This window comes from Ranitomeya variabilis, chromosome 2, assembly GCF_051348905.1.
Source record: "Ranitomeya variabilis isolate aRanVar5 chromosome 2, aRanVar5.hap1, whole genome shotgun sequence".
NCBI lineage: Eukaryota > Metazoa > Chordata > Amphibia > Anura > Dendrobatidae > Ranitomeya > Ranitomeya variabilis.
This window is the reverse complement of record NC_135233.1, coordinates 721,324,434-721,350,575: the sequence shown is the minus strand read 5'-3', so window position 1 is coordinate 721,350,575 and position 26,142 is coordinate 721,324,434. Positions and strand designations below refer to the sequence as shown.

The following is a 26,142-nucleotide window of genomic DNA, read 5'->3' as shown; positions in this document are numbered from 1 at the left end:
AGAGAGACGCCGGGAAGATGGCGCCGACGCCCGGCGTGTGGAACCAGGACAGGTGAATATGCGATACCTGCTCCCGGCGTCCCGCTCCTTCCCCCTGTCTGTCTTCGGTGCCGCAGCCTCTTTCTCTGTCAGCGGTCACCGGCACCGCTTCATTAGAGAAATGAATAGGCGGCTCCGCCCCTATGGGGGGCGGAGCAGCCTATTCATTTCTCTAATGAGCGGTCCCACGTGACAGCTCAGGGGAAGAGGCTGCGGCACCCGGAGACAGTGGGACGTGCAGGGGGAAGGAGCGGGACGCCGGAAGCAGGTAAGTATATGACAGTGCTCACCCGCCGACCCCACCACCGATCATGACTCGAGTATAAGCCGAGGGGGCACTTTCAGCCCAAAAATTTGGGCTGAAAATCTCGGCTTATACTCGAGTATATACGGTATTCACTGGTTTTACTACAGAGGAGTGAATTTATTCCAGTGGAAGTGAATTCTCCTCAAATTTTACAGAAATTACACTGCTCACCTGTACTGCTGCCCCTGCAGCCTGCAGTCCATCTCCACTCCTCTTTCTTTTCCCTTCCTATCATGTGCATCCTCCTTGGCCACTTCACTCCAGGCTGTGGCTTCCAGCTCAATTAGGCCTCTGACATCATGTATTGTGCCATCGTAGCACACGTCATGACGTTACAATGTGTATTGACCAAGTACTGGCATGGCACACAGTGACGTCAGAGGAAACCACAGCCTGGAGTAAAGAAGCCAAAGAGTATGCGCGCAACAAATGTAGGGGAAAAGAAGAGGTGTGGTGGCGTTGAATATCTCAGCTATAAATTGAATTTCACTGTAAAATTTGCACAATTTCACAAATTTTAATCTTGGCATACTTGATCATCTCTAGTCTGTACAAATAAATTCTAGATCTATTTTTTTATTTTACTGTCGGATAATCCAGAATATGTGTATCTGTTGGCTTTGGGTGTCATGACCCCATTGCTGATTCTCTGATTGTCTTTCCTTGGACCACTTTGGCCAGCTACAAACCACAACATAATAGAAACTCCCCAAAGTCACTGAATGTTCACTTGCTAATATACTCCTTTCCAGATAACATTGTGGCAAGATAATCATGTTATTCCCTTCACCAGGCTTTTCAACATTTTATGTCTGTTTGGTTTCTGTGTACTGTACATATGGGGCAGATACAGAGGGAAGAGGGCCCCTGTGATAGAATAGAATATGGACCCTCTGCAGTCAGGTAGCTCATTACAATGAGCCCCTTCACATGTCTGTGACAGAAGCTGCTTGTTGTTTTGGAGGTGGCAATGACCCCCTTTACCTCTTAGGACCCTGTGTGGTTATATACAGTATATATATAAATTTGTGCTCAAAAGTTTACATGCCCCTGCAGAAATTTTGCTTTCTTGGCCTTTTATCAGAGAGAATATGAGTGATAACACCATACATTTTTCTCCACTCATGGTTAGTGGTTGGGTGAAGCCATTTATTGTCAAGCTAATGTGTTTTTTCCTTTTAAATCATGACAACCCAAAACATCCAAATGACCCTGATCAAAAGTTCACATACCCTGGTGATTTTTGCCTGATAATATGCGCAGACGTTGACACAAATGGGTTTTAATGGCTACTAAAGGTAACATCCTCACCTGTGACCTGGATTATGCATATAATCTGTGTATATTTGTGCTGATAAAACAAATGTAAACAGGGAATGTGGCACATCCTTTAATCTTGAATTTTGTATAGGTGACTTATCAGAAATGCGTCGGTTTTTAAATATCATGTTTGTCATTTTAATGGATTCAAGAATAAGGAATTATTGAATGTTATTCACCTTTGGATGTGCCGCCTCCTCCGTTTTGTATTTGGTTTATCCTGGCTGTACTGCCCTAGCCGGAGACATGTCACCCATTGTCCGATCCTCTCGCTCATGCTGAGCTAGCATGGTAAGCTCCCTCTACTAACTTCTCCTATATTTGTGCTGCCCTGGTCCAGTGTCCAGTCTTGTTCCTTGTGTGGCAGCTGGTCCTGGGCAGTCTTCACTTCTGCAGCTGACATTCTAGTCCCTATATTCTTGGCGCCTTTTGAACTTCCTATGACATGTGAGAAGCTGTGCTCTTGTGATTTTTGCCACTATCAGGCTCAAGTAGATGGACTGATCACATTGATGTTATTAGGGAAGCTCTACTGCAGTGCTCCCCAATCTTTCCTATCTTGAATGCCACATTCAGCTCTGAGCGAGGTTCGTGAGCCACATCCAAAGCTTCTTGAGTAGTGATATCTAGTTCTCGCTTCCTCCAACTACAGTAGTGACACCCAGAGCGCCCATTACCAATATAGTGACAAAGCTTCACCACCAAAATCAAATTAGGGCAGTATACTTACATCTAAAGGTTCACACTTTACCCTCATTCGGTATTCTCACATCAAGTTTCAAACACCTTCTCTGACTGGCAGTATCATTATATCTCCAGATTCCCATATTTATCTCTGCACCCCCACCAGGGCATGCACATTTGGATCTGTTCTTCTGTCTGGGGCTACTCACAACTATTACCATCTGGAGACCTGCTCTTCATAACTGTCGGCTTGACCTAGTACTAATGCACTAAACTGGCAGACAGCAGTAAGCTATACATCTCGGGCTCGCGAGCTACATGTGGGTCCCGAGCCACTTTCTGCTGCAGTAAATGGTTCATAGTCTGTATCTTGCAGGCCCAGATTTAGGGGGGGGCCCAAGGGGCCCGGGCCCTGGGCCACCCACCAAGTGGGGGCCTCCCACCAATATAGGGATAAATATCTCAAAACATGTAAAATACATGTCTCTTTGCTGTGAACCATTTCTAATGATAAGGAACATTTAACAAAAGAGAAACTGTTGAAAGTGTAGGGACCTGGCTACGGTCCTACATCTCAGTGGCTGGCACAGAGCGGCAGAGTCATGGCACCTGACCTGCGTCAGCATCCACTGACCTGGCTAGCCTAGCTAGACTTCCAGTACCCTCCCTGTACCTAATGCTTAGCTTATGGCGGCGCTACCTATTCAGCTATATGTTCGCTCCCTCGGATTAGAACAGATGACAGTTTGTTCAGCTACCTTCGAGGAAGGAGGCGGAGCCACGATGTCGGCGTTAGAAGAGGATTCTCCACCGCAGAGCGTGGCAGGACTTTACTCTGGATCTTCAGTCACTGAAGATCCAGAGGTGAAGTGGTTCAGTCTTCACAGTGTCGAGGTGAGTGAGTATGATCTGTCTGTCTGTGTGTGTCTGTCTGTCTGTGTATCTTTCTTGCAGCTCCTGTCCTACCCAGTACCATACTGTATACACAGGTCTACTGCTGTGGCATCACTGACCAGCTTAAAAAACTGTCGCATCAAAGTGTGACTCCTTCAAAATTTATGAGAAGCAAGGCAAAGAGCAGTCTGGTTCATCTGAGTATGTTCAGACGATATCTCGACACAGGCGCTGAAACGTGTGTCTCAATCCATTGGATTATGGCCATACGGAAGATGTACAACTCAGCCCTTCTGCAAAATACAGAACAGAAACTTTCTTGCCTATCATTGATCACTTTATTGCTTCTCTTGACCAACGTCTTCAAGCATATAAAGATATATCAAGCAAATTTAGGTTTTTTAGCCATCTGACAGAATTGTCTTCAGAAGAGCTTAAGGCCACAGCAGATCAACTCGTCAGGTCTAATTCAGATGACTTGGACATTACATTTATCGATGAACTGTGTCAGTTTGTAACATTTGCCAATGCATTCACAGATGAGGAGCCAAAAGATATCAGCACTGAACTTTTCATGTGCAAGCTTGTAATGTAATGTCATGTAAAAGGGTATGCAGGACACTTTCCCAAATATTGAGATAGCTCTAAGAATATATCTAATTTGGATGGTAACAAACTGCAGTGGTGAGCGTTCCTTCTTAAAACTCAAATTAGTTGAAAACCGGTTAAGGGCATCCATGAAGCAGGAACGACTTGTAAATTTGGCTATCATGAGCATCAAGTCAGATATACTGCATGAATTGGACTTTATTAAAATCATTAGTGATTTTGCATTATGAAAATCAAGGAAAGTGCCTGGATTGTAAAAAATGAATGATTTTACCTGAATTACTCTGCGTAAATGATTTTTGTAAATAAACTTGCGTTCGTTTCATTTTGTGTTTTTGCATTACATATTGCAACACCTTGAAAAATGGGCCTCCCTCCAAAATGGGCCCCGGGCCACCCACCTCTTAGATCCGGCCCTGGTATCTTGTTCATAAAATGTGAATTGTTGACTTTAGGATTTTATAAAAGCCCTCCCATGAATATTTTTTTTATTATAAAATGAAATGCTTTGTCCCCTGCGTGTCCCCTGTAATTTTTAAAATGTAAAAAAATGACAATATATACATACTGTATTTTGCCTAAAATACAAAGGAAGTGTGTCATCTTTAACTTTAGCCCTTTTAGAGATAATTTCATCTTCAAGTTGCTTAACTGTAACTTAATAATACCAGTAATTTTGACCAGGGGAGTCCAAACTTTTACATGCCACTGTAAATATTAATATAATCACGGTACACTACATGCCCATATACACACATTTAATAATATATGTACTGTATATATTCTTTAATTTTATTAGTGCCAGAATTTGGAACAAGAAATCATCTTATCACTAAACCTGGGTATAATGGGGTGAAATATCACTGGCTGACATAGCATTTGTTCAACCTGCCACCTTCACAGTAGCTTCCTACTATGTATTAGATATCATGAAAGGGACTAATGATGTTCATACTTCAAATTACTTTTGGATTGTTAGAGATACAAAAGTGGGCGCTTTATGAGGAAATATTGGAGAGAAAGGGATCCATATTCTGTTCTTGCCTGCCGGCCCTTGGCTAGCCCCAAAGAAAGATGTTTCTTTAAAAACTGAAACCCGTGCTCCCAGAGTTCTTACTGCTTCCACCACAATTGATTGAAAGTTCATTGGGGGCAGCAGGTAAGCCGAGAATTCACACATTCACTGAAAACAGAAAATAATATCCAATGTTGAGTGTGATGATTTAAAAAGGTGAACGGGACAAAGAACACATCCAGCATTTTTTCCTGAGCCTTTTCATTTATTGTTACACAGAAAGTATTAAACGCTACAAGAGCACAAGGACAAGCCAGGGCCAGGTGGTGTATTTCACCGGGAAGAGTAAATCTATTTTGTATTGAACAAAAACATAATGTGTCGAGGAGCAGAACCATTATCTGCCATCCATGAGCAATGGGTCCACTTTTCTCTGCGGATTTACTGATCATAGCAGTTCACAAATGGAGACAGATATACACCTATCCTCAAGCATCCCCATGTCATCTTTCATGCTTAGGAAAGCAGAACAGGGAAGACATTCTCAGTTTACAAAATCATTTTAAGAAATAGTTTAAAAAGAGGGACGCACTGTGAAGGGCAAAAAAATCACCTATGATATAAAAAGAGGTGGTAAATGTAATATTTGTATGTAGCCTAGTGGTAAAACAGTCATGATCCCAATCTACTATACGAGCTTGATTTTAGCTTCATGATGTGACACCAGATATCCCCAAAAGGATTCAGGAATCTAAGGTCTTCTATGGTGCCGATTGACAAGTTTTTCAGCCAGTATTAGTAAAACTGCAATAGAAAGCACAAAGGGATCACCAGTGGATTTTCTTCCATAAATAAAAAAGAAGAAGCTACAAGCTACAAAATAAAGTAATAGATGGACCTCACACATCTTGGGTAGCATCCAGATCAAGTTTAATGATCTTGTCTGTGCCACCTTTCAACTGTGTAAGTAGAGAAGTGGGAAAACATAAAATTTTAGACAAATTGCACCTGATGTGACCTGATGTGTTCTGATCATTAAGATGCTAATTGTTGATTTATGAAGCTAAAGATAAGGGACCTGTAGTTCTTCAGGGTTGGTCATAAACACGGCCAGGTTTTAGAGGTTGACAAACCTGCCTACTAGACATTAACGTTAGGATCAAGCTCAAACTACACTGTGTTAAATATGGTGGTATTATTATATGGTCACTGTTGTTTCAATAAATCTATCCCCATTTGTTGAAGGCCTAACAATCAAAATTGTGAATTACTTATCGATTGTTGTTCCACCCCTGTAAAAATACCCTAAAGTGTCTCCCTCCTCTGTAACGAGCAGCGCACTCACTGTCTGTTACGGTAAGTGAAATCCATCTCTAGTAACAGAAAAATGCAAACTGATCACGTGAAGTGGCCACAGGGCTTCTGCTAGCATGGTTTACTGTACCCTGAGCAGATTGATCTGGGGATATCCCTTTCAATCACGGCTTATGCACCGTCACTGTCCTGCCCCTTCTCTCTATCTCGGCACTGTCCACCAGCTTTACTCCCCAGTATCAACACATAATAATTACTGAAATCCTTGTCCTCCACCTCTGCACTATCATAATCAGATTCTTCTTATTTCCCTATACAGATGTAAGATACTTAAAGCAGTAACTCACAAAAGATGTCACTTGTCACGGCTCTTCTGTCCAATAACATATGGAATGTAGAAACACTTGGCACTCGTTTAGGTGTGTTCAAAGGAAAATTAGTAAGCTTAGTAAATCCAGAAAAACAAGAGATGTTTCGGTCAACACAAGACCTTCATCAATTATCTGGATCGAGGAAAACCGTGTATAGTAGCGCCTGGTGAAGGTCTGTGGTGTTCACCGCTAAGACTACAAGCACTCTTGTTTTTCTGGATTTCCTATGCTTAATAAATTTCCTTTGAACATACCTAAATGTGTGCCAAGTGTTTCTACATTACAGTTGACGGATTTAGTTATCCTACTTGTGCACCACTATTTTTCCAGAAGTGCCTTGTTTTGTTTTCATCCAATAACATAGGGAAGACATACATATACAGATGTGACTATATTAGGGGACCCTATCCATAACTATCAATGCTGCTGTCTCAAAATATTTCTGGTGCCAAAAATTGTTATCATTCAACTGGGTGTTCCATTTCATTTAGTTCTGTGGATGTGTACTTTGTCCAATTTATAGTTATAAAAAGGCAGTGTCATAGGAAGAAAAAAGTACACTCTGACAGTTCTGACAGAAATGGAAGTCTCATTGATAAAGTCAGAACCGTTGCGAGAGTCGTTACATGAGACTTCATCTGTCTCATGTGACTGCACTGACAATGCCCCCTTAACTGCACTAACAGTAATACTTACCCTGTCCTCAGATGTTCCTGAGGCTCCTCACACCGATGCCACTGTCCTCCTTTCACTGCACTTTAATTACAGGATGAGTGTATTCTGCTTGTTATTAGACTGCCAAGAGAGGAGACAATCAGCATTATCAGAGCGAGGAGCATCGGGAGCAGCTGGGAACGGCAGACCTACTACTGCTAAGCATTACTGTTAGTGCAGTTAGGGAGGCGCTGTCTGTGTGAAGTCTGGACTTTACACGTTTGGACACAGTGGGTCCGTGCTCCCGAAGTTCAACTAATGCATTACGGGTGAGCTGGTTTATTTCTCTTCTCCTCAAAGCTGTCTGTGTGGCCACATGAGACAGATGAAGTCTCACTTGACCGTTGTGACCTGGGTGTTCTATTTCAGTCAGAACTGTTGGCGACTTCTTTTTCATCCCTATCAATGCTTTTTTTATGACTGGACAACGCCATAGTGGGTTTACAGTACATGCCCACAGACCTGAACAAAATGAAATTACCAGATGAACAATAAGAAAATTGGTGCCAGTGGGGAAAAAACATTACAGGTACTACGTACGCTCAGGAATGAAGTTGATCATAATATTTGTTTAAAGTCCTCTTTAAGTAGTATATGAGCTGGCCCGCCATATGTAATATACAATATCCCATCCTACTATATCCTATCAATCTGTTCTGCAGTCACCAGTCTTGGTACCAGTGAAGTGCCTCCATCTGCCCAATTACAGGCCACCACTTAATAACTCAACATCACCCATGTGTTTATTAGATTCCACGAGTTAATTATGTCAAATATAAATTTGTGTAAAGATCATAAGCCTTAATCCTGATATATGTTTTTGGGCCACTAAGTATGATGAAATGGTAATTCATCTAATATTAATCCATGCAACTATGTATAAGTAAGACGTATGCCTGTGCCCAAGCAATAAAAGCAAATATTGTACAGATTGTTTCCACATAATATCAATTATACAAATTAACAACAACAAGCAATGTATATTCATTCTGCTGTTGGTCATAATGTACAGAATTAAATTATAAGAAAGCAGCATTTATGACGGGTAAATAGCCCAGACAGATGTTAAATAGCACTTTCTAAAATCTTTATCAGTTTTATAACAAGTTAACAGGCTGCTCATGACCTGCAGAATCAAAAGGTAATGTAAGTAAGCATCAAGGAAACAACATTTATGGCACAGTTACAAAGATGAATGTGGTGTACCCTCCAGGTAAAGTACCGTAAATATGTAAGATCGGTATTGGCAGAAGAAGATGCTGCAGTGGAATTATAAGTGTTGTCACTACTATTTTATACAAATCAATCCTATGAATCATTTTACAATATAGTCTCTTTTTTCAGGGGTTGTCTAGTTTGGGCAACCCATTCTTATATTGCATGTTTTCTTGGAAGTGGCTGATGGCGAGGAGGTCTCACTGATGCAAGACACCATTTTGCTTCATAGTAATCAAACAGGTAGGTGGCACACACACAGTTACCTTGAGATGGGTGCAGGAGCCGACCACTGAGCTCCTGTAGGCCAATAGTAGACAGAGTGAAGGAACGGCACCCCTAAAGGCCCTGCAAATAGGTCTCTCACCGCAGGCCTTGATGCAGTTGGATCCTAGTTGTCCCTAATTGAGGGAAACCCACTCAGCACCCTGGATCCCCTTGACCTGTATGCAGTGAACATAGCCTATAGGACTGATGAAAGATTTTCCACTCAAAATGTTGGGTAACACTGTACTTACCGCAGTGTAACCTATGGATATGAAATACTGGTAATAAATCCTATTAGAAGCATCTCCACGTTCCTTTAGGTGTAGTTCCTTCACTCTATCTACCATTTTGCTACGTGTCTGAAAGTGAATCACAATGTTAATGCCCATCTTCAAGAAGAATGGTAAGACACCCAATCACATTTTACTGGGTATTCATGGCATCCATTACTTTCAATTGAGAGCAATGCTGAATCGGAAGACCCATTGGCACAGTAAATGTGCTCTAATCTAGTATTTCAAGATGGCTCATCAAATGTACACAGCCCAATGTAAGGAGCAATCAAAAGCATATATTATCAAACTATACATTCATAGGATCAACACTGTTAACCCCGTTACCCCCAAGGGTGGTTTGCATGTTTTATAATTCTGACCACTGTCCCTTTATGAGGTTATAACTCTGGAATGCTTCTACGGATCCCAGTGATTCTAACACTGTTTTCTCATGACATATTGTACTTCATGTTAGTGGTAAAATTTCCTTGACATTACTTGAGTTTATTTGTGAAGAAAATGGAAATTTGGTGAAAATTTTGAAAAAGTTGCAATTTTCCAACTTTGAATTTTCATGCCCTTAAATCACAGAGATAAGTCACACAAAATACTTAAAAAGTAACATTTCCCACATGTCTACTTTACATCAGCACAATTTTGGAATTGTTAGCGAGTTATAAGGGTTAAAAGTTCACCAGCAATTTCTCATTTTTACAACACCATTTTTTTTTAGGGACCACATCACATTTGAAGTAACTTTGAGCAGTCTATATGATAGAAAATACCCAAGTGTGACACCATTCTAAAAACTGCACCCCTCAAGATGCTCAAAACCACAACCAAGAAGTTTATTAACCCTTCAGGTATTTCACAGGAATTTTTGGAATGTTTAAAAAAAAAATGAACATTTAACTTCTTTTCACAAAAAATTTACTTCTGATTCAATTTTTTTTATTTTACCAAGAGTAACAGGACAAATTGGACCTGAAAAGTTGTTGTCCAATTTGTCCTGAGTACGCTGATACCCCATATGTGGGGGTAAACCACTGTTTGGGCGCATGGCAGAGCTCAGAAGGGAAGGAGCGCCATTTGACTTTTCAATGCAAAATTGTCTGCAATTGAGATGAGACACCATGTCTCATTTGCAGAGCCCCTGATGTGCCTAAACAGTGGAAACCCCCCAAAAGTGACCCCATTTTGGAAAGTAGACCCCCTAAGGAACTTATCTAGATGTATGGTAAGCACTTTGAACCCCCAAGTGCTTCACAGAAGTTTATAATGTACAGTCGTAAAAATAAAAAATCTTATTTTTTTCACAGAAATGATTTTTCGCCCCCAATTTTTTATTTTCCCAAGTGTAACAGAGAAATTGGACCCCAAAAAATGTTGTGCAATTTGTCCTGAGTACGCTGATACCCCATATCTGGGGATAAATCCCTGTTTGGGTGCATGGCAGAGCTCAGAAGGGAAGAAGCGCCATTTGACTTTTCAATGCATAATTGGCTGGAATTGAGATAGGACGCCTTGTCTCGTTTGGAGAGCCCCTGATGTGCCTAAACATTGAAATCCCCCACAAGTGACCCACTTTTGGAAAGTAGACCTGCTAACGAACTTATCTAGATGTGTGACGAGCACTTTGAACCCCCAAGTGCTTCACAGAAGTTTATAATGTAAAGCTGTAAAAATAAAAAATCTTATTTTTTTTCATAAAAATGATTTTTTGCCCCCAATTTTTTATTTTCCCAAGGGTAACAGGATAAATTGGACACCAAAAGTTGTTGTACAATTTGTCCTGAGTACGCTGATACCCCATATGTGGGGGTAAACCACTGTTTGGGCACATGGCAGAGCTCAGAAGGGAAGGAGTGCCATTTGACTTTTCAATGCAAAATTGGCTGGAATTGAGATAGGACGCCAAGTCTTGTTTGGAGAGCCCCTGATGTGCCTAAACAGTGGAAACACCTGAAAGTGACCCCATTTTGGAAAGTAGACCCCTAAGGAACTTATCTAGATGTGCGGTGAGCACTTTGAACCCCCAAGTGCTTCACAGAAGTTTATAATGTAGAGCCGTGAAAATTAAAAAAAAAAAATTTCCAACAAAAATGATCTTTTAGCCCCCAATTTTGTATTTTCCCAAAAGTATCTGGAGAAATTGGACATCAAAAGTTGTTGTGCAATTTGTCCTGAGTATGCTGATACCCCATATGTGGAAGAAAACTACTGTTTGGGCACATGGCAGAGCTCGGACGGGAAGACATGGCGTTTTGGAATGCTGACTTTGATGGAATGGTCTGTGGGCATCACGTTGCGTTTGCAGAGCCCCTGATGTACCTAAACAGTAGAAACCCCCAACAAGTGACCCAATTTTGAAAACTAGACCCCCCAAGGAACTTATCTAGATGTGCGGTGAGCACTTTGAACCCCCAAGTGTTTCACTAAAGTTTATAACACAAAGCCGTGAAAATAAAAAATCTTTTTTTCCACAAAAATGATTTTTAGCCCCCAGTTTTGTATTTTCCCAAGGGTATCTGGAGAAATTGGACCCAAAAGTTGTTGTCCAATTTGTCCTGAGAACGCTGATACCCCATATGTGGAAGAAAACTACTGTTTGGGTGCATGGCAGAGCTCGGAAGGGAAGAAGTGGGGTTTTGGAATGCAGACTTTGATGGAATGGTCTGTGGGGGTCACGTTGCGTTTGCAGAGCCCCTGATGTACCTAAACAGTAGAAACCCCCCACAAATGACCCTATATTGGAAACTAGACTCCCCAAGGAACTTATCTAGACCGTGGTGATCACTTTGAACCCCCAAGTTTTTCACTAAAGTTTATAACGCAGAGCCGTGAAAATAAAAAATCCTTTTTTTCCACAAAAATGATTTTTTAGCCCCCAGTTTTGTATTTTCCCATGGGTAACAGAAGAAATTGGACCCCAAAAGTTGTCCAATTTGTGTTGAGTACGCTGATACACCATATGTGGGGGTAATCCACTGTTTGGGTGCATGGCAGAGCTCGGAAGGGAAGGAGCACCGTTTTACTCTTTCAACGCAGAATTGTATGGATTGAGATCAGACGTCATGTTGTGTTTGCAGAGCCCATGGTGTGCCTAACAGTGGAAACCTCCCAATTCTAACTCCAACCCTATCCCCAACACACCCATAAGTCTAATCCCAACCCTAACCACACCCCTAACCCCAACACACCCCTAACCCTAATCCCAACCCTAACCACACCCTTAACCTGAACACACCCCAAACCCTAATCCCAACCTCAACACACCCCTAACCCCAACACACCCCTAACCCTAATCCCAACCCTAACCATACCCCTAACCCTGACACACCCCTAACCCAACCATAAACGTAATCCAAACCCTAACCCCAACTCTAGCCCCAACCCTAACTTTAGCCCCAACTCTAACCCTAACTTTAGCTCCAACCCTAACCCTAACTTTAGCCCCAACCCTAACTTTAGCCCCAACCCTAACCGTAATCCTAATGGGAAAATGGAAATAAATACATTTTTTTATTGTATTATTTTTCCCTAACTAAGGCGGTGATAATGGGGGGTTTGATTTACTATTTATAGTGGGTTTTTATAGCGGTTTTTATGTTTGGCAGCTGTCACACTCTAAAAGATCCTTTTTATGGCAAAAAATATTTTTTGCATTACCACATTCAGAGAGCTATAATTTTTCCATATTTTGGTCCACAGAGTCATGTGAGGTCTTGTTTTTTGTGGGACGAGTTGACATTTTTATTGGTATCATTTTTGGGCACATGACAGTTTTTGATCGCTTTTTATTCCGATTTTTGTTAGGCAGAATGAACAAAAACCAGCAATTCGTGAATTTCTTTTGGGGGGGCGTTGATACCGTTCCACGTTTGGTAAAATTGATAAAGCAGTTTTATTCTTCGGGTCAGTACGATTGCAACAATACCTCATTTATATCATTTTTTTATGTTTTGGCACTTTTATACAATAACTATTTTATAGAAAAAATAATTATTTTTGCATCACTTTATTCTGAGGGCTATAACTTTTTTATTTTTCTGCTGATGGAGCTGTATGGCGGTTTGTTTTTTGCGGGACAAGATGACGCTTTCGGCAGTATGATGTTTATTTATATCTATCTTTTTGATCGCGTGTTATTCCATCCACTTTTTGTTCGGCGGTATGATGATCAAGCATTGTTTTTTGCCTATTTTTTTTTTTTTACGGTGTTCACTGAAGGGGTCCATTAGGGGGACAGTTTTATAGGTCGGGTCGTTAAAGACGCGGTGATACTAAATATGTGTACTTTTATTGTTTTGGGTTTTTTTATTTGCATAAAGAAATGTATTTATTGGAACAATATATATATTTTTATTTATTTATTTCTGATTTTTTTTTTTTTTTTTACACTTGTAAATATTTTTTTTTTACTTTGTCCCAGTGTGGGACATCATGGTAAAGTGTCAGATCGCTGATCTGACACTTTGCAATGCACTGTGTCAGATCAGCGATCTGACAGGCACTGAAGGAGGCTTGCCTGCTCTGAGCAGGCGCTTGCAAGCCACTTCTCTGCAGGACCCGGAAGGAGCCCCGCGGCCATCTTGGATCCGGGGCCTGCAGGGAGAAGGACGGAGGAGACGCTTGGAGCAACACGATCACATTGCGTTGCTCCGAGGGTCTCAGGGAAGCACGCAGGGAGCCCCCTCCCTGCCTGATGCTTCCCTATGCAGCCGGAACGCTGCGATCATGTTTGATCGCAGTGTTTCAGGGGTTAATGTGCCAGGAGCGGTCCGTGATAGTCAGCTGACACCCGGTGGCGATCAGCCGCGCTCCCCCGTGAGCGCGGCTGATGTCGTTAGATGTACTATTCTGTCCATGGGAATTAGAGCCCGGGTCAAATGGACGGAATAGTACGTCTGATGGCAGAAAGGGGTTAAAAAGACATTTGCTTAGAAGCAAGCATTGAACTATGGCTGATTGTCATGTATTGTCATGTATCAGGAATGAGATGTGGTGACTGCTTCACTGTACTTGAGCTAAGGTCATGTGGACAAAGCAAGGCCAAGACTTGACCTTGGATCTACAGTATATATGTGAAGAAGAGCCAAAAAACAGTCAGAAGTGGGTCAGAAATGCACAGGAGCAATTAGTTCCAGAAGTTATATATATATACATATATACAGTATATAGAAAAAAAGTGGAACAGATTGTGCTAATCTGTAAGTTGATTAAAGGCCTATTTTGATGGAATGATAGGAACAGGTATTCCTACGACTGCTCTTTTCCCAATTTTCGACCTCTCTAATAGCAGCGTAAGACTGAGCCTTTCTTTTCATCACTGGTTAAATAAAGAGGAAAAAAAAACACTTACGGAGAAAACCCTATAATCTTCTTTGAGTGTGCAGCTATTTGTTGATTTGGTTTTATTAACAACAGGAGTGCCTACTGTTTTCTTATTTGTAGGTAATGGGTTCGCAGAGTGTTATGGAATGATTTTGGGAGATAATTGAATAGGAAATTGCAGAATACTGAATATGTATAAGCATTTTCCAGAAGAAAAATAATCATACAATTTCCCCATTTCTCTTTCACATTCTATTACATGAAATGTTATCTCTTCAGACAGCAGCAGCGGTGAAATAGAATTTGCTGATAAAAGAGCATGGCTCATGTCATGGTACAACAGCATTATTCTTTAATATTCTCTCTGCATCATTTAGTGACATTGCATATTGCATATTGATGGCTTATCTGTGGGAAAGGTAATCAACAGGAGATCGGTAGGGGGCAGACACCTGGCACCCCCATAGATCACCTGGAAGCAGCTGGATCTAAGCGCGGTATGTAGTGGAACACTGAGGCTTCGTACATTGTAGTGATCCCTGCTGAGTACTACAGTTTACCTCTCATTATAACATTCACAAAACAATGTACATGGCTGAAAACTAATGATCAGTGTGTGCAGTGAAGGACAAGGAGTTCGTACATTCCCCCTGAATTTGTGTGGATTTCCTCCAGGTACTCCGATTTCCTCTCACATTCTAAAGACATAGTGATAGGGAATTTAGTGGAGTGAGTGGAGACTGTAAGCATGCCCGCCATTTTGACTGAAAGATCGCTCCTCACAGATGTCCCCATAACTGAAAGCTGGTGGCTCCCAGGAGAAAATAAATTACCAGTCATTTTCTCCTGGCAGCCACACTTTTAATATGGTGGTAGGGCAGCATTATGATGCTACTTACCCTAGATTAACCCTATATCCACAGGTAAATAACATTTTCCGAGTTGACAGGTTCCCTTTAAATCCCTTTGTCATGCACTGTTCCCTCACGCCATACGCTAGTGTTTACTGTGTACCAGCTTAGCCTGATTTCTTTTTGTTTTTTGAAGAGGATAAAATAAGAACCTTTTGTTGGTGGGAATAATGCTCCCTTTCTAAATACTATTTGATTATATATATGCATGTTTCCTTTCTTCTCCCTCAACTCATATATTGATATATTGTTGAATTATGTGTCACTTCTGAAATCCAGCAAATTCATAGTAGTATAATTATCTAACAAGGCTATTAAACATCCATATTCTACGACTGTCGAGACATGTAACTGCATTTCAATCATTGGAATGATTTTATTCAAGCATCCATGAGAGGCACCAGGAAACTCTGAGGACACATGTCGCCATGTCAGTATACAGCTGAGGTCCATTTGTTAGGACCCTCTAAGTCCCATACTGGATATGTTTCCTGTTTTAGTGCTACAAAGAAAAGCACATTCAGCCTAGACAGTTCATTAATCACTAGTGGCCTATGTTCCTTTCATAGAATAAATGGGCATCTCTCAGAAGCTTCAACAAATGCCCTACTATTGCTGGGAAAGAATTCATATGAAGTTGAGTTACGAGAGCATGCTTAACTAACAAGAGCAGCGATTCTGTGTCACACTGCACTATGGAGTGGATTCTGTCCCTTCCACACTCTGGAGAGGATTCGGTCCCTTCCACACTCTGGAGTGGATTCTGTCCCTTCCACACTCTGAAGTGGATTTAGTCCTTTCCACACTCTGGAGTGGGTCAGGTCCCTTCCACATTCTGCAGTGGATTTGGTCGCTTCTATACTCTGGAGTGGATTCAGTCCCTTCCACACTCTGGACTGGATTCTGTCCCTTCCACACTCTGGAGTGGATTTGGTCCCTTCCACACTCTGGAGTGGATTTGGTCCCTTCCACACTCTGGAGTGGATTCAGTCCCTTCCACACTCTGGAGTGGATTAGGTTCCTTCCACACTCTGGAGTGGATTCGGTCCCTTCCACAATCGAGTGGATTCTGTCCCTTCCACACTCTGAAATGGATTTGGTCCCTTCCACACTCTGGAGTGGATTCAGTCCCTTCCACACTCTGGAGTGGATTTGGTCCCTTCCACACTCTGGAGTGGATTTGGTCCCTTCCACACTCTGGAGTGGATTCGGTCCCTTCCACACTCTGGAGTGGATTCGGTCCCTTCCACACTCTGGAGTGGATTCGGTCCCTTCCACACTCTGGAATGGATTCAGTCCCTTCCACACTCTGGAGTGGATTCGGTCCCTTCCACACTCTGGAGTGTATTAGGTTCCTTCCACACTCTGGAGTGGATTCGGTCCCTTCCACACTCTGAAATGGATTTGGTCCCTTCCACACTCTGGAGTGGATTCAGTCCCTTCCACACTCTGGAGAGGATTAGGCTCCTTCCACACTCTTCTAAAATCTGGAGTGGATTTAGTCCCTTCCACACTCTGGAGTGGATTAGGTTCATTCCACACTCTGGAGTGGATTCGGTCCTTTCTACACTCTGGAGTGGATTCGGTCCCTTCCCCACTCTGGAGTGGATTAGGTTCCTTCCACACTCTACAGTGCATTTGGTTACTTCCACACTCTGGAGTGGATTAGGTCCCTTCCACACTCTGGAGTGGATTCGGTCCCTTCCACACTCTGGAGTGGATTAGGTTCCTTCAACACTTTGGAGTGCATTTGATACCTTCCACATTCTGGAGTGGATTCAGTCCTTTCCACACTGTGGAGTGGATTCGGTCCCTTGCTCACTGTAGAGTGAGTTAGATTACTTCCACACTGTGGAGTGGATTCGGTCCCTTCCACACTTTGGAGTGGATTCAGTCACTTCCTCACTCTGGAGTGGATTCGGTCCCTTCCATACTCTGGAGTGCATTTGGTTCCTTCCACACTCTGGAGTACATTTGGTACCTTCCACACTCTGGAGTGGATTCAGTCCCTTCCACACTCTGGACTGTATTCTGTCCCTTCCACACTCTGGACTAGATTCGGTCCCTTCCACACTCTGGAGTGGGTCAGGTCCCTTCCACACTCTGCAGTGGATTCAGTCCTTTCCACACTCTGGACTGGATTCTGTCCCTTCCACACTCTGGACTGGATTCGGTCCCTTCCACACTCTGGAGTGGGTCAGGTCCCTTCCACACTCTGCAGTGGATTCAGTCCTTTCCACACTCTGGACTGGATTCTGTCCCTTCCACACTCTGGAGAGGATTTGGTCCCTTCCACACTCTGGAGAGGATTCGGTCCCTTCCACACTCTGGAGTGGATTCGGTCCCTTCCACACTCTGGAGTGGATTCGGTCCCTTCCACACTCTCTAGTGGATTTGGTCCCTTCCACACTCTGGAGTGGATTAGGTTCCTTCCACACTCTGGAGTGGATTCGGTCCCTTCCACAATCTGGAGTGGATTCTGTCCCTTCCACACTCTGTAATGGATTTGGTCCCTTCCACACTCTGGAGTGGATTCAGTCCCTTCCACACTCTGGAGTGGATTCAGTCCCTTCCACACTCTGAAGTGGATTCAGTCCCTTCCACACACTGGAGTGGATTAGGTTCCTTCCACACTCTGGAGTGGAGTCGGTCCCTTCCACACACTGGAGTGGATTAGGTTCCTTCCACACTCTGGAGTGGATTCGGTCCCTTCCACAATCTGGAGTGGATTCTGTCCCTTCCACACTCTGAAATGGATCTGGTCCCTTCCACACTCTGGAGTGGATTCAGTCCCTTCCACACTCTGGAGAGGATTAGGTTCCTTCCACACTTTTCTACACTCTGGAGTGGATTTGGCCCCTTCCACACTCTGGAGTGGATTAGGTTCCTTCCACACTCTGAAATGGATTCGGCCCTTTCTGCAATCTGGAGTGGATTCAGTCCCTTCCACACTCTAGAGTGGATTAGGTTCATTCCACACTCTGGAGTGGATTCAGTCCTTTCTACACTCTGGAGTGGATTCGGTCCCTTCCCCACTCTGGAGTGGATTAGGTTCCTTCCACACTCTACAGTGCATTTGGTTCCTTCCACACTCTGGAGTGGATTCGGTCCCTTCCACACTCTGGAGTGCATTTTGTTCCTTCCACACTCTGGAGTGTAGTAGGTTCCTTCATCACTTTGGAGTGCATTTGATACCTTCCACATTCTGGAGTGGATTCAGTCCCTTCGACACTGTGGAGTGGATTCGGTCTCTTCCTCACTGTGGAGTGGGTTAGATTCCTTCCACACTGTGGAGTGGATTCGGTCCCTTCCACACTGTGGAGTGGATTCAGTCTCTTCCTCACTCTGGAATGGATTCGGTCCCTTCCACACTCTGGAGTACATTTGGTACCTTCTGCACTGTGGAGTGCAGTCAGTCCCTTCCTCACTCTGGAGTGCATTTTGTTCCTTCCACACTCTGGAGTGTAGTAGGTTCCTTCATCACTTTGGAGTGCATTTGATACCTTCCACATTCTGGAGTGGATTCAGTCCCTTCGACACTGTGGAGTGGATTCGGTCTCTTCCTCACTGTGGAGTGGGTTAGATTCCTTCCACACTGTGGAGTGGATTCGGTCCCTTCCACACTGTGGAGTGGATTCAGTCTCTTCCTCACTCTGGAATGGATTCGGTCCCTTCCACACTCTGGAGTACATTTGGTACCTTCTGCACTGTGGAGTGCAGTCAGTCCCTTCCTCACTCTGGAGTGCATTTGGTTCCTTCCACACTCTGGAGTGTATTAGGTTCCTTCAACACTTTGGAGTGGATTCGGTCCCTTCCTCACTCTGGAGGAGGTTAGATTCCTTTCACACTCAGGTAATCACAACAGGATGATGAATTGTGCATCCTTCAAACAGTCCCATTTATATTGCAGGATTTAGAATTTGTAAATGGAATATCATGAAAATGCTACATAATTCAATTCACATTAAGATGGTGTTTCTCCATACTTCATAGATGTAAATCGGTAAATTACAGCTCATGTAATATGAAATTGATGGGATTTGTAATAGTAAAGGAGCAAATTAAGTAATATAAAACACATGGTAGGGCTTGAGTAAGAGTGTCAAAATTATTGCTATTACTAATATTAATTGAAAGAGCTCTGCTGCGCTTAGTAATAAAAATTTATATCAGCTCATCAGACACCAGGGCCGTTGTGTGAACGCTATCATTTACACCCCCTGTAGCTATGCCCTTGGCTATGTGAAGAAAAAATGGCTCATGCAATTCATTAATTTTTGACAAAGCAAATCATCTATATTTTTGTCTTCAACCTTTTGAGTCGCACATTTAGCAAAATATTGCAAAAAAATTCTAACATACATAAAACCACTGCAGTGCATTTTGCAACTTTTTAAAAAGTTGCAAATGGTGAATCAGGTGAAAACATCTGGAAACACATAAAAAGTGACTTTAAAAAAGCGCAAATTAAAAGAAGAATTTGGAACAAATTAAACAACAGGTATAGACCAAAAAAAAGCACAAAATAGATTCAAATTCAATAATAAATCTGTCTCTCTAGTCTTATTCTCAGGAGAAGATACTACATGGAGAGAGAAGAGAAAGAGAGGTAGAAACTAATGCATCAACTAAATATTCCATGACTTCAGGAGCGATATATCATTATACTGCAAATGTAAATGCTTAGTTTGAGAAGCCCTGATGTAAATCACTATAAGGGTATGTCTCCACGGTCCGTTTCGCCGGCGGGATCGCCGCAGCGGCGAAGCCGCTCGGCGCTAAGCCCCGCCCCCTTAATGGGACGCGATGGTGCCGGATGTGTACAGTACACATCCGGGATCATCGCACCCCTCGCCATAGGGCCCTGTGATATGCCTTGCGGGGACGCTGCGTCCCCGCAAGGTGTACGGACATGCTGCGTTCTGAAAAGACGCGCAGCATGTCCGGAGTCGCAGGGCCGCCGCGTGCGGGTTTCCACGCATAGTGGAGACGGGATTTCATAAAATCCCCTCCACTATGCTGGAACATCTGGACGCTGCTTGTTTGACGCTGCAGCGTCAAACAAGCAGCGTTTACGTACCGTGGAAACATACCCTAACATGATATTACTTTTAGGTTAAGTTCACACAATGAGGTTTTGATGCTTCGAATTTTCGCTGAGCAAAAAGCGCAGCATCTTACTGGTCCAGTATAGTGGATGAGATTTATAGAAATCTCATGCCCACCGTGCTTCTTTTATGCTGCGTAAACTGACTTCTCACGGTGTGTCACTGAAATCTGAAACATGTCAATTTCTCTAGTGGGTACGCTGAGCGTTTTGGGCGGATTTTCCCCATATATTTACATTAGATGTGGAAAATCTGAAAGTAAAAACACATACGTTTTTAGTATGTTTCCGCTGAGGAAAAGCACTAATAAGACATGTAAACCTAACACAACTGTATCAATAAAGTTTTGCCAAAGCCAAAAACAAAGCAGCTTTATTTAAAACATGAAAAAACAAAAACCGCAGAGTCAAAAATGCATTTAAAATACACAAGTAACCTAATTTACCAAATCCGGGCAGAAATGCTGCAGAAAATCTGCAACTTCAAAAACTGACCAAATACTCATCGTGCGAACGGAACCTTAGTGTTTCATCAGACATAGCAAGTGCGTGCCTGGGCCTCATTAGTCATGGTGGAAGTTCATGCTAAAATTAAAAATACTAGTCAATGTGTCTGCTGAATTCTGTATACCAGACAAATAACTACAAAATGAGTCAATCGCGTTTCACCCAGATAAAGGAATGTTCAGCTTTTCAACACTTATTGAGTTATTGAGGCTGTGCCTTACCAACAACTAGGGGGCACTTTACAGCTTAAGCTTTGACTTAGGCCATAGGACTCCAGTCTGTTGTACCTACTGAGCCACATTCAGCTTTATGTGAATATTTGGGAGTCACGTCCAATCAGAAATTGAGGAGACACAACTTAATTGTAAGGAAACAAGAAATCATGAATTTGCAAATATTTGCAGAGAAATTATACATCGTACTGGTATTTCATTCATCTCACTCTGACACCATAATGCAATTAGGATATATCTACAATATTGTAAAGCATAGCCCATAGTTGGTCACAACCAGCCATTGGATGCGGTACACTCCTGTAGACAAGTGGTCATTACCGAGAACATAGTGGTTCCCTGAAATTTATTACGCCATCAGACCTCTAATCTTATAGACATGTATGGACCTTCACACAAGAACCTTTAGAGATAGTATCTCCTACAATTACACAAGGTTATTACAACATAATGACATAAAACAGCCCCAGTGTACCGTAAGGCGATAGAGTAGGATGAAAACAAAATACTTTGCAGTATTTTCTGAAACAATATATTCCTTCCATTGTGATCCTACATCACGAAATTCAAAGTCTCCGGAAAGTCAGAAAGGAATATTAAGATCCATGATTCTAACCGTTCTATAATGTGTTTCTAAGAACAGGTGAGGATCGGACTTCATGTAGCAGACACACAATTACCCATACATATATGCTTGTATTACACAGAGCGGGAATGTTTAGGACACTAGTTAATCATTACCTGACCTGTATTGTAAGTTTTATTATTAATCTAATATTTTACTATTTGATATAACCAACGTCATGATGTTTTACAAAAAAAAGTGTTTTCTAAGCAAAATATTTGGTAAATTGTTACTTTGAACAAGGAGAACGGTGTTAGTCCCTCCGAGCTACACCTGACTAACACAATGCTGACTCCGGGAAGTCTATTTTTCATTCCAGCTTGTCATTCTTAGCAGTATGAGTCGAGGTAAACCTGAGCACTGATTGATCTGCTGCTATGAATAGTACAAAGCTTTCACTGGAGAACCTAGGAATTTCCTCGCCTTAGCCAAGGCTGATTCTTCCACAGGTAGCAGGAGATACACAGACAATATTAAATTGCTCAAGGATCTTCAGTTTATTTATACACCTCACACCACCAGCCTGGGAGAACAGGTGAATTTCCCGGTGGGCCTCTATAGAGGAGTAAGCGCCCATCCTTCCACATGAGCCGTAGTATGTATAAAGGCAGCATCTCATCATTCTTTTAGTGAAGTAAGCCCAGTTTACTAAATAGAAGCATAGGTAAATTTGTGAAGGAGGGTAATGTAATATTTGCATGCAGCTAAACAATGGACCCCCAGAGTCAATGTTACTGGTGGGCCCTGGGCACCTCAGTCTGACTCTGTACACAACTAATATCAGGGAACAGACACAACATGCAGAATGAAAGACTAGGTAATACAATCGTCAGAGACCCTCAAGTCATTGATCTGCTTTGTTTAAGATGTGAAAGAGCAGCTCATTGTGTGATCTCAGAAAACTTCCATTGCAACCCTGCGCCAACCCTCCATATTTCAGATCCAGTCCTGTGTCACATCAGACATTGCTCCATCATCTGGACACTGACCACTTTATCATTAGTTGTCTGCTGTACATGGCCATAGCAGGAAGCCTCTCACCTGTTAAACACTTTCCTCATCCTCTGCAGAAGGCCAGGGCTGGTGGAGATGCTCTCCGCTGGTAGGTTCTCGATGGTGGACACAACATGGTTTGCCTGCTCGGGAATCATCGCTTTTCCAGTCTCAGAGGGCAGGGCGCATCTTCTGGCTCCCAAAGGAGAGGAGCTTGCAACCCGGGATACTACACACCGGGACCTAGCGCTGCTGAAGCAAGGGGGATCGCAGCCACAGGTTCTGTAATGCCAAGAGGACCAGTCACACAGTTGATTGGACCTCGAGATCAGACATAAACGCTTCAGATGAAGATGAAGGGAGTGATAACTGGATACGAGCAAGCGCTCAAGCCCCTCAGTTCAATTGTCATTTAACTCTTCCAGTGCAGTAATGATCTGTCCCTGTGAGCTCAGTGCAGCTTGTGTGGCCAGAGTCAATGAGCGGATGAGAATAAGGGAGGTGTGCAGCAGGATCTGCAAGGCAGCCGAGCTGGTGGGCTGTACTCCCCTCAATACATGCTCTCTATGGCGTACCCTACGTGGACCAGCAGAGGGCACCAAAAAGTAGATGATGAAGTTCAGAAGCTTCTTATTTGCAAAAAAAAATCTATTTTTTTTTGCAATTTAACAAGTTTAATTATCATAATGATAAAATAAAATGCAGCGAGGTGCTTTGAGGTGAATACACTTGACAGCAGCTACAAAAATTATACAACTGGCGCAAATTGGGTCATGAAAGGTGTTGTCAGAAGGGTTAAATGACTTTAGGACACTGATTTTTCACTGCAATCGTAGAGATATGGATGCCTCACATCAAAATCAGTCCAATCTAGACTGTACAAAATGTTTTCTGGGCATAAACGATAGTGGGCAAATTGCTGATTTTCACTGATTTAAAAAAGTAAGCATTGTTTTTAAAAGGTTAAATTACTTTGGGCAGCTGATCTTACACTGCAGACATATAGAAGAGGATGTACCGCATCAGAGTCAGCTCACTCAATACTGGGCAAAAAGACTGTTCTAAGAGGGAGGACAGCCAATTGTTAGAGATTCATAAATGTAACTGGTGCTTTTAGAGAAATACCGTGTAAACTCACACCGCCGACACACAGAGGGGACGCTCCACATCAGAATAAGTTCAGTCCAAGCTGCCCAAATGTGTTCTGGACATTAAAGCTGGCATCAATGTGGGCGCACAGCCAATGTTCACAGATTCTAATAAGTAAGTGGTGTTTTAAAAAAGGTTAAATGACTTTGGGCTGCAATACTCACAGCAGGCACACAACAAGGGATACCTCATTTCATAATCATTTCTCTCTGTGTCGGCACAATGGGTTTTGGGCATTAAATCTGGCATCAAAGTGGGCAGACATCCAATTTTCAAGTATTCAAGTAAGTAAATGGTGAGAAAATGGCTAAAAATGTTGTTTTTAACGGGTTAAATTATTTTGCATCACTATATAGAAGAGGATGCCCCGCATCAGAATCAGTTCAATGACATTCTGGGCACCAAAATGGGCAGTAAATCAAACTTTGAATAAGCGCTGTTTTAAAAATGTTATATTACTTTGGGCCACCGATCTCAAACTGCCAAAACACATAAAGGGATACTCCATGGTGCCAAATTCAGTTCACTCCATCCTGGACCAAATGGGTTCTGGGCATAAAAACTGGCATCAAATCTCTGACACTTCACGAATTCTAACAAGTAACTGGGGTTTTAAAGGGTTAATTAACTTTGTGCAGCTAATCTCCCCTGCCAACAGACAGAAAGGGGTGCTAAACAGCAAGTTTAGTTCCCTCTAGGCTGGCCAATCACATTCTAGGAATAAACATACACCATGAAAGAGTTGAGACAGTCTCTTTTTCTGATTTGTTTGAAATGTGTCTGGCTTCCCATCATTCATCTCAGTTCTCTCAGTGAAATAGAAATATAAAATGACGGTAGTGCTGGTTTTGTCCCATGAAACCATCAACGATGACTGGATAAAGTTGCCAAGAGCGGTAGTCATGACCCAGCTGCTGTCCAGTTCCACTCTGGCACTTTACAGGAAAACAGTGTCCCAGTCCCTGTGTGCTGCCAGGTGTGGGGTGTATCACACTCACTTGTAGGCTGTGGGCCTCTGCTGTCTCCAGAATCCATCCTGAGAAGCCGCCGCACACAATTCAGGGGACACCAAGATCATTATGGAGCGCCCCCACTGCCGCAGGGCCGAGGGGTACCCGGTACCGGGCCTCTACAGTCTCTGCTCTGGGGTTGTCACGGTGGCTAGACCCCGGTCTGTGATCCTGCCGTGGGGCGCACAGTGTAGAGATGTGGATAGATAAATGATATTAGTGATGCTGTAGTGGTGCGGTGCAGGTCGCAGGAAATAACGAGGACACCAGGTTGCAGTCTCTTTACCTCTTTACTGAAGATCTCTGGGTCCTCAGTCCAGAACACGGTTCACCAGGCTGCACAAGTCCGGCCGGTCCAATGGCACCTCCAGAGTTCTCTTCACAGGTGGAAATCTGTGCCTTCCTTCTAGCGCTAGGTGTTGTGGTCCTTCCCTGCTGTGCTTACAGAAAGTCCCCACAACTGTTGTGTCTGTTTCTTAAGTTCCCTCACAACACGATTAGATGATGTTCTGCTAATCCTCCGTCCCTCCCTGATGTCCTGGTTGGGACGGCACCCGTTTGACGGGTAGGCTCGGAGCTCTTCCGGGACCCTAGAGTCGCCCCTCTCCACAAGTTGCCCCCCAAGACTGCATAGGTGATTTAAGTGAGACAGCCCGCCTTAGACTGACTGTCCTGCCGCTGTTTAGAGTATTGCTTGAAGCTAGATATTATGATACTCCCTCGGCGTTCCGGCCACCGGTAGTGCGCCTCAGTAGGATGTTGCCTCGGTCTTACAGCACGACTCCTACTGGTATTTCTCCTCTTGCTCTGATCTCGTTTCTCACTCAGCACAATCTATCTCGCTTCTAATCCTTCCTTGGGCACCGCCGCTATCCTGAGCAGGCACGGTCCCGATACGTTCGTTCAAGTTGCCAAGCCTCTGTCAGGATCCCACCCCTGACAGAGACCCTACTGTATCTTCTCCCGCAATGCCCTCTGCCACAAGGTGTTGCCTGGTTCCAACCCAGTCAGCTTTCTCATCTAACTTCCTGCCTGACCCCCAGTTTACCCACTATGGTGGGGAGTGGCCTAGTGAATAGAACCCTTAGCTCCCCCCGGAGGCCCGACTGTGAAATGTATTGGTGTCTGTGATACCTGATCAGATGAACTCCTTCAGTGCCATCAGACGTACCATAGCTCCCCTTAGTGGCGGAGCCACAGTACTGCAATGACCAGGACTCTGGGGCGCTGCACTCCCCCCTGGTTAAAC

The 26,142-nt window shown here is 43.2% G+C and overlaps 1 protein-coding gene across 1 annotated transcript in view; it reads right to left on the bottom strand.

The window, feature by feature from the left end:
- SLC35F1 (solute carrier family 35 member F1) overlaps window positions 1-23,279 on the bottom strand; it is a 642,523-nt gene extending 619,244 nt beyond the window's left edge. Inside the window, exon 1 of the mRNA XM_077292852.1 lies at window positions 22,783-23,279. Within this exon, the coding sequence (XP_077148967.1) occupies window positions 22,783-22,892 (110 nt within the window). The 5' untranslated portion in view covers window positions 22,893-23,279. The remainder of the gene's footprint in view (window positions 1-22,782) is intronic.
- Window positions 23,280-26,142: the final 2,863 nt, after the last annotated feature.